A 12,033-nucleotide genomic window follows, 5' to 3' on the forward strand; every position below is an offset into this window, starting at 1 on the left:
GAAAAAAATAACTTTTTTATCCTGGGACCTCTAGTTGACCCTAACCCTTTTTAAGGAATGACCCACCTAGTGAAAAATAAATATATGAAAATATATTTAAAATAAATGTATTTCATGCTAAGTATACTACAACTACATTTACATATTATGCACTCAATAAATAATACCATGCAATTGTTCTTTTAGTATACTAAACTACTATACTTAAAGTCTGCTACACTGGAACAAGTAATTTTGTACTTAGCACTTTAATTGTGCGGAAGTAGTGCTAAAGACTGTATATTTGATTGTGCTAAAGTGCTTAAGTTAAAGCAAGTATACTTTAGATACACTTTAAACATATTGCCTTTTAAAGACCAATATTGTTTACAGTTCACACAATCCTCATCAACAGTGACATTAAAACATACTTTAGGCTTAATATTAAGAAATGTGCATTGTGCACAAGTAGTACTCCAAATAAAGTTTTATTACAGTATTTATATTGCTTAATAGATTTAAAATATACTTAGTATGAAATAAATATACTTTAAATATATATGTTTTTTACTAGGGCCAAGAGAGGTAAAAATTCTTGTTCTGTCAAACACAGTGTGCCATTGTTCTTTTTCAAATAAAGGTATATAGAAGAAAAAATAAACTTTTTATTTTCTGTGTGAGCAGTAACTGTCAGGTTGGTAAATGGTGACAACTCTTGTTCTGGACGTGTGGAGTTTCTTCATGATGGTCAGTGGAAAACCGTGTGTGACGATGACTGGGATAAAAAAGATGCCACAGTGGTGTGTAGAGAACTGGGATGTGGGAGTGTCATAGATGCAAGTCACGCTTATTTTGGCCAGAATTCAATACCAATGTGGATGAATGTACAATGTACTGGGATAGAATCTACTTTGAAGAGCTGCAGATCATATGTAATTAACTCCTGTAGTGGTAATAAAGGTGCTGGAGTCATCTGTCAACGTGAGTCATAAAACTTTAAACAATGATTTTAATATGTCCATTCACGCCATCTCTATACACATAAAACAATTTTGTTTCTTTTGCCATGTGCTTCAGCTACTGTCACAGTCAATAGCAGTCGTTCATGTTCTGGAAGAGTAGAGGTTCGCCACAATGGACAGTGGGGAACAGTGTGTGATGATGGCTGGGATCTATCAGATGCTGAAGTGGTGTGTAGAGAGATGGGATGTGGCAATGTGACAGAGGTAAAGAGTGCTGCTTTTTTTGGACAAGGATCAGGACCAGTATGGATGAATAATGTGAGCTGTAATGGAACAGAGTCTACACTGAAGAACTGCATATACAGTGGAAGAGTTCGACAAAACTGTAGCCATGAAAAAGATGCTGGCGTTATCTGTGGACGTAAGTGAATAATGCTTCATCATAAAGGTTGTCTGCCTGACATGGTGCCATCAACCTTTCTGACCTGTTCATTTATTGTTTGTTAGCCAAACTTCGACTCCAGAATGGCTCCAGCTCTTGCTCTGGAAGAGTGGAGGTTCTCCATAATGGAATATGGGGAACAGTGTGTGATGATGGCTGGGATATAAAAGATGCTGCAGTGGTGTGTAGAGAGATTGGCTGTGGGGAAGCTATAGAGGCAAAAAGAGGTGCTTTTTTTGGGAAGGGCTCAGGACCAATATGGATGAATAATGTAAATTGTTATGGGAATGAGCAAACTCTAAAGAGATGTAGATCACCGGGATGGGACGTACAGAACACTAGTCATTGTAAAGTTGCTGGAGTCATCTGCCAATGTGAGTCAATTACATAAATAAAAAATAAGGGCTATTACACTGGCATCTAGAATATTACTAGTCCTTGTTTGTACACTGACTGTCTATAAAAATGTCTATTTCAGATGACTATACCTATATCAACGATTCAAAAAGCTGGATCGATGCACTAGGATATTGCCAAACTCACCACCGGACACTGGCACACATTTTAAATGATGGGGCACACAATTACATTACAGAAATGCTGCAGGATAAAGAAATCACTGATGGAGTATGGATCGGGCTTGAACGGAGTATGCTCTTCGCTTGTTCACCCTGGCTGTGGACCGGTGGGCCGTATGTGGAGTATGCGTCATGGCACCAAAAGTTTCCAAAGGACCCAGGGAGCAAGTTTTGTGGAAAACTTCTTAAGGAAGAACCGAACAGGTTTGGTTGGATGGACGCTTGCTGCTTTGAGCGCCTGCCTTTCATCTGTCAGGTCAGTTTCTCTTCCTAGTTTAAAGAAATTAACTTTTTGATTGCATGCACTCTTGTGTTTTTTTGAAAGTTTCTCTTTTTTCACATTTTAGGGATGAAACACTAGATGGAGCTGTTTCCTAGTTTGGAGTCGGTTGCTGACAATCACAGACATTGCATTTTGTTGCTTTGTTTTTAAACAAGTTGTGTGAACTTTTATCAGATACTATTAATTGCGTTACAAAATAATTTCTCTTTTTCACATCAGCTCTTAAACCAAATAAAAAAAAATCTTTGGATTGTACAGCTGATTGAAAATCTTAACACTGAGATGTTATATATAGCTCATGAAACTTTAAAATAATGTTAGTTCTGTGCATCTATGAATGGTCTGAGGAATTTTTCTTTAATAAATGATTAAGGTTCTTGCACATAATTATTTTTTATACGTTTTTTGCTAATTTATTTCAGAATGCATTTAACTGCAGTTAGACTTTAGTATCATGCATAATTAATGACTAGCAATTTATATTAAAAAATCTGTTAATGAAATGTTTCTCAAAGAATTTTGATTGGTAGCCTCTTTTTAATAAATACATTAATTGCATTACAAAGTGTAATTTGCTGCATTTGCTGTTTTAATAAATCTGCATAGTATTTATGTTTCATATTTAATATTGTTTAATATTTTCATACAGTTTTCAATGTTCTTCAGCATTCAGTTATGGGTTCATATTGAAATAACTAATAAATAAAGCTAGTAAACGTTTATCAGTTTGCTTTTTGTATTGCTTTCTAGGTTAAGATTTAATTTTTGAAATTAAAGTGAGTTATTTTGTAAAAGTAAAATAGTTTATTTTAGAATTGTCATGATAATAGGCATATACAGTTATTATTGGTATAGATTATTGGTACTTTACTGATAATAGTGATATTTATGTATATTATTATTGTTGTTGTTTTATTTTAATAACATGAATTATTTGCCTGTCCCATCCCCCATCTCTCTCTCTCTCTCTCTCTCTCTCTCTCTCTCACACACACACACAGGCACACACACACACACACACACACACACACACACACACACACACACACACACACACACACACGCATCACAGGCGGTTCCTCCCATTTCTGGCAAATAGAGAGACTAAAGCCGGCTGCCTCCACACATAAGCATATCTCTCTGGCGGATGCGTTAATGTTTTACTGACAGTTTAGTAATAAAGAGCGTCTTTTTAAACGGAAGAGGAGATGTCGACAAGACCGGGATTCTACCGGCAAGAACTAAACAAGACTGTCTGGGAGGTGCCAGAACGATACCAGAATCTCACACCGGTTGGATCGGGCGCATATGGCTCAGTATGGTGAGTCCAGCAAGCGAGATTTCGAATACTACTATGCGGAAGGGTTGGTTTATGAATATTAACGAGATAACCGTTGATTGGCTGAAGCGCCGACGTTCGCCTCTAGACCTCTATCGAATCCCTAACTGAAGGCGTGGCTTATTAATATTACAGTAGGGCGCACCAGGAAGGTTACTAAGCAACGTCAGCATGAACAAATTAATATTCATAAGCGGAGCCTTCGTCGTAGTAAGATTCGTAATTTAGCGTACAAGAGGAGGAGAGGGTGAGGCAGGAATAAAGCCTGACAAAACAACATCCGGAAAAACATTAGCCTGACTTTTTCCACAATGATAACCAATCACTAGGAGGAAAACATTTAACAAAATATTTTATACTGAAATTACATTTGTTGGCATTGATGTTTAAATTTGTTTATATTGTGATAAATGCTGCTGCTGCTTTTGTTTACTGACATCTGTCAATCATTCCTTCTGCAACAATTTCTGTATGACCTCATGTGGCATCTCCAGAGATATTTATAGTATTAGAAAAATTAAATTGCCCTCATCTGAACTGAAAGCTGGTTTATGCATATGGCATTCAAGAACACAAAGACAGAATTTAAAAGAAAAAAAAACAAGGCATTTCCTGTATATCACAGGTAGTTTTGTCATTTGTGTTTTTATACAGAATGACCACGTACTAAGGCTTAAAAAGCTGTAAATATGTTTTGTTCGGTTGTATAAACCACCTTCCAACATGCCCATCTGTCACCACAATATTGCTCTAGGAGACAACATGCTAGGCCGATTCAGTTCTGGTCTTAAAGTGAGGCCGTTTTCCAGTTTAACTCGTGCCACACCCCCATCAGCATCTGACGTCCATCTGCATGGGAAAACATCCAGATATTTTGTCCTGCCATAATGCACTCGTTCTGAGAGATTTACATTGCGCTGCACACGGCAGCATCTCAGCTACAACATTAGAACCCTCTAGCCTCCCTCGTGCTGTGACTGACTGGAACGGTTGCCATGGCGACACAGCTTCTGGCTTCAGCATCTCCCCATTTCTACCATGCTAATTTGCAAATACTTTAAACATGTCAATCAATTTATATGTAAGTGCATCACATCATTTTTGATGCACCAGCAGTTGCACACTCATATAGATGATATGCTAAACTAGGTTTGCAAGTATACATGTTTCTCTTCCTCTTCCCAACTTTTTTTTACCATGTTTCACAATTGTTGTGTAATCAGGCCTTGCTGTTTCCACTCTGCAAGCTACTGCTCTAACAGCTTTGTGTAAGAGAGACAGGTCAAAATCTGTCTGACTCATGATGGTATAAATATTTCTTCATTAGTTATTAACTGAAAGGAAACCCACAATGGCTTACAAGAATAGTTCGCCCAAGAATGAAAATTGGATCGAAATGTATTTTACCTCAGGCAGTCTAAGATGGAAATTACTTTGGATTTTCATCAATACAGATTTGGATAAATTAGCATTACATCACTTGCTCACCAATGGATACTTTGCAGTGAATGGGTGCCGTCAGAATGAGAGTCCAAACAGATGATAAAAACATCACAATGATCCACAAGTAACCCACACTACTCCAGTCCATCAAGTAACATCTTGTGAAGTGAAAAACTGTGTTTGTAAGAAAAAATAAGTCATTTTAGCTTTAAATTGTCAAGTCCATAATGCATAATAATGTTTTCTCCAGTGCAAAATCCATTGTGTGTTGTCTTCTCACATCAAAACCCACCGACATAGTTGTTCAGAAGCAATATTATGAATTATGGACACTCAAAAACATCTTAATGATGGATTTATTTCTTATTAACATGTAGCTTATCACTTCACAAAACATTTGTTCATGGTCTGGAGTGCTCCAATTCACTCCAGAGGATCCTTTGGTGAGCAAGTGATGTAATGCTAATTCATCCAAATCTGTTCCAATGAAGAAACTAACTCATCTACATCTTGGATAGCTTGAGGGTGAGTACATTTTCAGTAAATTAGAATTTTTGGGTGAACTTTATATTTTACATATTAATAATAATCTATAAAACTAAAATTCTCATTTTCATTTATTGCAATGAATATAAATCATGTAAACAGTGGCTCCAGTTATTCAGGAACTGAACACTGCAAAATCCTACTCTATTTTTTTTAAAGCAAACTTCACAGGTCTTGTTCACCTCAGGCAGATGCTGAAATTAGTGTAGATGGGGTTGACAATGTTAAATAAAATCTATAACTAGCAAATATGCCCAATCCCAAGGCATCTGAAAAGAAAAGCACCAGCAGAGAGCACTGCTTGAGGCCATCACATGGGTGTCTTGTTTTGGAAGCTATTACCAGTGTTTCTTGTCGTTTGTTTGGGAAATTTGCCAGCTCTGAAAAATGATGCGATGCAGCACATTGTCAGTGACACAGATGCCCCACAACATCTCGAGACCACCTGAGACCTAATTATTTCATTATCTACATTAAAAGATGCACAACACTAACAATGGATTTACACAGGAGATTTAATCGCTGCTGATTGGATCCCATGTCTAGTTGAATAGGTTCAGCTATTTCTAACAGCCTGGGGATGTGATTATAGAGACATTGCAGTTGACATGAGAGGCCTGATTAAGTTATTGTTGTGTTTTGTTTTAATAATTGGCCTGATCCCATAGCGCTGTAATAAAGCATGCAAAACCAACAATGCGATAGTCATTTAGTCACAATATCCCAGTTCAAAATAAGCCTCATATGTGATCTTAATTTGAATTTAAATATTCAGATATTCACGTTCATTCAGAATTAAAAGAACCATTCTTATTCAGACCCTGTTAATGTCTGTCATTTTATTCCCCAGGAATCTCTCTCTCTCACACACACACACACACACACACACACTCCCACAAACACTTTCTTACTCAAATGAGCTGTGAATTTGCATTGTTCACATTAAGCCCTTTCCTATAGTGTGATTATTTGACTTCTTCACAGCAGAGCTGATTCATTTTAAAGGAAGGGGGCAGGGCAGACCTGGGGTGTGGAGGGTTGAAACAAGGAATGGGAGTATCCCAAATGGGGGTTGGGTGCTCTTGTCTTTAACAGAGACTTTAGTGTGGAAATAAAATACATTTTTATAAATAAAAATATTTTTATAAATAAAATGACATTGCATGATTCAGTTGCAGAAAACCCCAGGACAGCATCTTGCATCTTGATGAATGTATTTCTAAGAATACCTTCATTAATCAAGTTCTAAAGACTTGCCAGAGGGTTTGATTTATTTAATTCAATAGACTAAAGTACATTCAAAAACCTGAGTCACTGCAGGAATTATGACTCAATTTCTTTAGCTTTCCCACATAATTTCTCAGATGCCCTTCTGAAACTTTAAAATAATTAGACTTTCTGATATGACTCTAGAGCCTCTGAAAAGTGAGCCAAGTGTCTCTTTTTCTATGTATTTATTCATTACTTCTGAGTCTGGCACTCATGTTAGACATGATTCTCCAGAGCATTTGGTGCAATAAAGAACATAAAAGTGCATGTGACTGCTTTCATTCAGAACGAACGTGTTTAATATAGTCCACTGCTATGAGGAAGTGATACCATTGAAAAAAAGGTCAAATTTAACTGGAACATACCAGTCTTGTTATCATGACAAATGATTTCAGTCTCAGAAAGAATCTTTAGTTTTGATTTAAACCGAATAATTCCAAACGTTTCTGTTTCCCTCTCTAGCTCAGCATATGATGTGCGCCTTCGTCAGAAAGTGGCTGTCAAGAAGCTCTCCAGGCCTTTCCAGTCACTCATCCACAGCAGAAGAACGTACAGAGAACTGAGACTCCTCAAACACATGAAACATGAGAATGTAAGTCCCCCGCAAACACAATGACACAAGGGAACACACAAACACCAAATGTCCAGTCCTGGACCAACATAACTCATAAAACTGCTAGACATTAATCAAACAAATAATCTGATTCGAGGTCTGTTCAAACAACAAATCTAGAGCCACTTAAGTCACTCGTGTTATTTTTTCTGTAATCCAGGTTATCGGACTGCTGGATGTTTTCACCCCGGCAGCATCTCTTGAAGAATTCAATGAGGTGTGAGTGTCTGCCCGGTGACTATATTTTCATTTGAGAGTGCATTAACAGCTTTTTAGATGTCTGTGAAACTAAAATGATAAAAACCTTTCAAACTTGCAGTCAACCAATTATCAGTCAATAGTTGTTTTTATTTCCAAGTGCATGATGATTTAAAAGCCCTTGTTTGGATATAAGCTAAGATGGTGTGTGTCTTTCTAGCTACCTTGTGACCAACCTGATGGGAGCGGATCTTAACAACATTGTCAAATTTCAGAGACTTTCAGATGAACACATACAATTCCTCATTTATCAGCTTCTCCGGGGCCTTAAGGTACATTTTCAGTTCTGTTTTTAACAAACACACATACAAAAGGACACAAACAGATGTTAGAATCAGTTCTGAATTGCAGACGCAAGCAGTTTTTTATGTCTCTGTCCTACTGTTTTTTCATGGCTTGATTTTTTTCTTATTTACAAACAGTACATCCATTCAGCTGGCCTCATTCACAGAGTGAGTGCTTTTCCTCCTTCTCAGTTTTTGTTAAGTGTCCACTTTACAGGGCACTGAAGACTTGTTGCTTTTAAACTGTTTTTGGAACAAAGTTGATTTTACATAGTTTTAACAATATGTTACATCATATAATGTTAAAAATTATAATTTGCATGCATGTTTTCAGGATTTAAAGCCGAGCAATGTAGCAGTGAATGAAGATTGTGAACTCAGGGTGAGAAAAACTTCCCTTTTGGTGCCTTTCCAAACAACAACTAATTCCTGCATCACCAGTGCATTTCCCTGGTTAATTATTATTATTATTATTTTTAAATCGAAACTGTCAGATCCTGGATTTTGGATTAGCCAGGCAGACAGATGATGAGATGACGGGTTACGTAGCAACTCGCTGGTACCGAGCACCTGAGATCATGCTCAACTGGATGCATTACAACCAGACAGGTAAAAGCTCTTCAATCTTAACATGCACCTTAAACTCTTTTCTTTTTAAAAAGATACATGATAGAGTTCTTATATTCTGTGCAATTGATTAAATACAATTAAATGTGTTTTACAGTGGATATCTGGTCAGTTGGATGCATCATGGGTGAACTTCTGAAGGGGAAGGTTTTGTTTCCTGGCAACGACTGTATCCTTCCTTCACGAAAGCCACTTAAACCTCCCCTTAGTGTGTTTATGTGCGGTTTTTGAGTGAGTCTTGCTTCCTGTAAGGCAGGTGAGGAAAGCACAGCCTAAGTGGTTCAAATTAAATTACAGTAGCTGAACCAGAACCAGAAAACAGTTTCTGAAGATGGAGGCATCAGATGGGTATCTCTCTATGCCAAGCTTTCTTATAGCCAGACTTTACTTTTAGCTGAAAACTCTAAACAGTATCTGTACTGTACCATCTTTAACATAATTACTTCAGATATAGATCAGCTCAAGAGAATCATGGAGGTTGTAGGCACTCCAACGCCTGACGTTTTGAAGAAGATATCTTCCGAACATGTGAGAAGAGACCAACTGTTTAGTTTTTGGTTTCATTTTTAAACACTAATAGTGTCTAATGTTCTTGATGGATGATAAATTGACTCGAAATTGTTTGGTATTATGCATCCAGGCTCAAAAGTACATCCAGTCTCTTCCACACATGCCTCAGCAGGACCTGGCGAAGATATTTAGAGGAGCAAATCCACTGGGTAAGACTAAAGGCCTGCTCGCATTAACAATGATAACTATATTAGTGCCCACATGCCATATTAGCTGTGCTTATGCCATCTGCCACTTTTAATGATCAAGCTCTTTGACGTTTTCTGCATTGTGATTGGCTATCAATGTTATGTCAGGTGGGAAAAAAAAAGTTCTGAAAGTTCCAATGATATTGTGATGGATTCTGATTGGCTGTTAAAGTTTTTATCAATCATCAGCTGGAACAAACGTTCTAAAAGTTCCAGTTACATTGTTCTTTTGTATCATTATTGTTACAGTCGTGATTTAATTTAGAATGATTTTTAAAACTTAAAAAAGTTATCATGAATGTTAGCATCCTTGATGTACAATCAATTCTGCAAAAAGTTGTTTTATAATTTTAAACAGTACTTTAAAAAATCTCATTATTCCACTGCTTTTCAACTCTTTTCCATCCTTTTTGATTTCAGCGGTTGATCTGTTAAAAAAAATGCTGGTGTTAGACTGTGACGGGAGGATTTCAGCCAGTGAAGCTCTGTGCCATTCATACTTTTCCCAATACCACGATCCTGACGATGAACCAGAAGCGCCTCCGTATGATCAAACCCCTGAGAGCAAGGATCGCACACTAGAGGAATGGAAAGGTGAGAGCGAAATCTTAAAGTAAATGTTGTAAACTTTTACTAAAACACCACCATGCTGAAGCTATTGTGAACATAATCTATCAAAATTGATACCTTCTAATATAAAATCATCACTGTTTCATATTTGCTTGTCTTTATCAGCTTGTATTTAACTTTATTAACTAATATTTTGGTATGGAAAGGAAGTTAAGCTAAGGAAATTCACTGTCTCTCTCTCCTTCAACAGAGCTTGTGTTTGAGGAAGTAAGCAATTTTAAAGATCCCCCCAACAAACCTGAAAGTCTTCAGGTTGAACAATAAAACTGAGCGTAACTACAATCCAGGAAGATGCCGCCCCTCACCACTGTCTGTCTTTCAAACATACGACCTGCAGGACTGGTGGACATACTTTATGAACATCTGACAGTCCAACCAGAGACAATGACTGTGTATTTCCACAGCATGATGCCCTTCCTGTATATGGGTGTGTGTTCACACATACTTAATTAAGAGCAAAACATGAGCGGTATTGTTTGAACATAGACACAATGTATTAATATTACAAGGTGCATGTTGTGTGTGTATGATGTGTGCAGAGTTGTGTGTTTTGAGTGTTTTTTATATTTGATGTGAGACACATGTCTATAGGTGAAGCAGGGTATGGTGTCTTTCATATGAGACCAAAACAAACTTAAGCCGGAGGAAGAGGAGAAAATATGTTTACAATGTTGGACAGAGTGGGATGTGTGTCTTAAAAAGTTCATATATGCATCAATGTACAAACGTCTCTGTATAAAACTGAATCAGTTACATAATCTGTCTTTACTCGTTTTGCATCCGCAAGGCTATCTGAATATAATAACATACCTCAAATGCATCATATGTGTTCGCATGGAATCACTCCTCAGGTGAAATTTAGGTGATTAATAGTTGTTTAGTTGTAGAAAACACAAATACTGTCTTTTCTTAACAAAAGGTTAAATAAAACTGTTAGTTTACGCCACACTACAACAGTGCGGGTTAATTCAACATATGCTGGACAAACAGTTGTTCTTTTCTCAGGTTATTTAAAGAACAAGCAAGTTGAATGAGGTCATTAATTGTAATACCCAAGTTCCACATCCATTTCTATAGTACAAATCAGTTGTAAATATCTATATCAATATCTATCACAAACTATGTCTGGGTCATAATTTACTCACAAAACAAAACAAACAAAACAATGATAAAATAAATTGTATCTTGCATATATAATACAAAACTTTTAAGACCATTATGATTGTTTGTATCGTCACATTATTTTCATTACAATTCAGCAAAGTTATATCAATGTCCATTATGAAAAAATGCAAGCAAACAAATAAATAAGTGAGCGAGTAAGTTGGTATTTATATTTTGCCACACTGCCTTTAATTAATACAAATGTAAAATATACAGTCAAACTAAAATTTATTCAGACACCTTCTCACATTATCACAGTTTATTCGCTACAGTTTAGAAAATGGTAATGTAATATGACAGGAACTGTGTCAGAGCAAACTCATCTTGATAAAGTCAGATAATTTTGACAGAAAGGTATGGATTACAATCAACCAAAAAATCAGACAGCTGAATACTGTTGACCAATTACCAAGCAATGTTTAATTTTGTTCAGTCTCTGGTGTAAAAAGTTTGCATTAGCAATTAAAAAGCAAACATGGTCAGGTCAAAGTGTCTGAATAATTTTGGTCCCAAATTTTTTGTATTTTTTACTGGTAGTCCATGGTATAAAGAATTTTTGGGTATATGTCACAGTATATTTTACTTTCCTCACTTACATAAATGAACTATAGTGTCTTGCCCCCAATATATGGTGTCTGAATATTTTTTTTTTCAGAATAGTTTTTGACTGTATACAGTTTTAGGAATATGAGAAAACAAGAACTTATGTAAATAATAATGTCCATGTCCAAGAACAAAATCTTGAAATGACCCGGTCAATTTTATTTTTTTGAGTAAGCAATTTCAACTTAGTCTTCTGAATGTTTCTTATGTCTAGTGAAATGAATTACACAATATTTAAAATGTATTAGGGGAACA

The 12,033-nt window shown here is 36.4% G+C and overlaps 2 protein-coding genes across 2 annotated transcripts; both read left to right on the forward strand.

Annotated features, from left to right (window-relative positions):
• The first annotated feature begins 868 nt into the window (after positions 1-868).
• On the forward strand, positions 869-2,314 carry LOC141333474 (scavenger receptor cysteine-rich domain-containing group B protein-like). The gene is made up of 5 exons (XM_073838485.1): positions 869-911; positions 1,057-1,362; positions 1,449-1,757; positions 1,862-2,217; positions 2,309-2,314. Exons 1-5 carry the CDS (start codon positions 869-871, stop codon positions 2,312-2,314), a joined length of 1,020 nt encoding a protein of 339 aa, XP_073694586.1.
• A 1,076-nt stretch (positions 2,315-3,390) lies between these two features.
• On the forward strand, positions 3,391-11,349 carry LOC141333532 (mitogen-activated protein kinase 11-like). The gene is made up of 12 exons (XM_073838562.1): positions 3,391-3,565; positions 7,304-7,433; positions 7,615-7,673; positions 7,873-7,984; positions 8,135-8,164; positions 8,331-8,378; positions 8,491-8,605; positions 8,721-8,792; positions 9,072-9,151; positions 9,264-9,342; positions 9,802-9,975; positions 10,202-11,349. Exons 1-12 carry the CDS (start codon positions 3,453-3,455, stop codon positions 10,273-10,275), a joined length of 1,086 nt encoding a protein of 361 aa, XP_073694663.1. The 5' UTR covers positions 3,391-3,452; the 3' UTR covers positions 10,276-11,349.
• The last annotated feature ends 684 nt before the right edge of the window (positions 11,350-12,033 follow it).

The sequence above is a fragment of the Garra rufa genome, chromosome 4 (assembly GCF_049309525.1).
Source record: "Garra rufa chromosome 4, GarRuf1.0, whole genome shotgun sequence".
Classification (NCBI taxonomy): Eukaryota; Metazoa; Chordata; class Actinopteri; order Cypriniformes; family Cyprinidae; genus Garra; species Garra rufa.

Coding starts and splice junctions, on each gene's coding strand:
- LOC141333474 (XM_073838485.1), top strand. CDS start 869: ATGTACTGGGATAGAATCTACTTTGAAGAGCTGCAGATCATAT. Junction 912..1,056: donor TGAAGAGCTGCAGATCATAT/GTAATTAACTCC, acceptor CATGTGCTTCAG/CTACTGTCACAGTCAATAGC. Junction 1,363..1,448: donor TGCTGGCGTTATCTGTGGAC/GTAAGTGAATAA, acceptor ATTGTTTGTTAG/CCAAACTTCGACTCCAGAAT.
- LOC141333532 (XM_073838562.1), top strand. CDS start 3,453: ATGTCGACAAGACCGGGATTCTACCGGCAAGAACTAAACAAGACTGTC. Junction 7,985..8,134: donor AGCTTCTCCGGGGCCTTAAG/GTACATTTTCAG, acceptor ATTTACAAACAG/TACATCCATTCAGCTGGCCT. Junction 9,343..9,801: donor TAGAGGAGCAAATCCACTGG/GTAAGACTAAAG, acceptor TTTTGATTTCAG/CGGTTGATCTGTTAAAAAAA.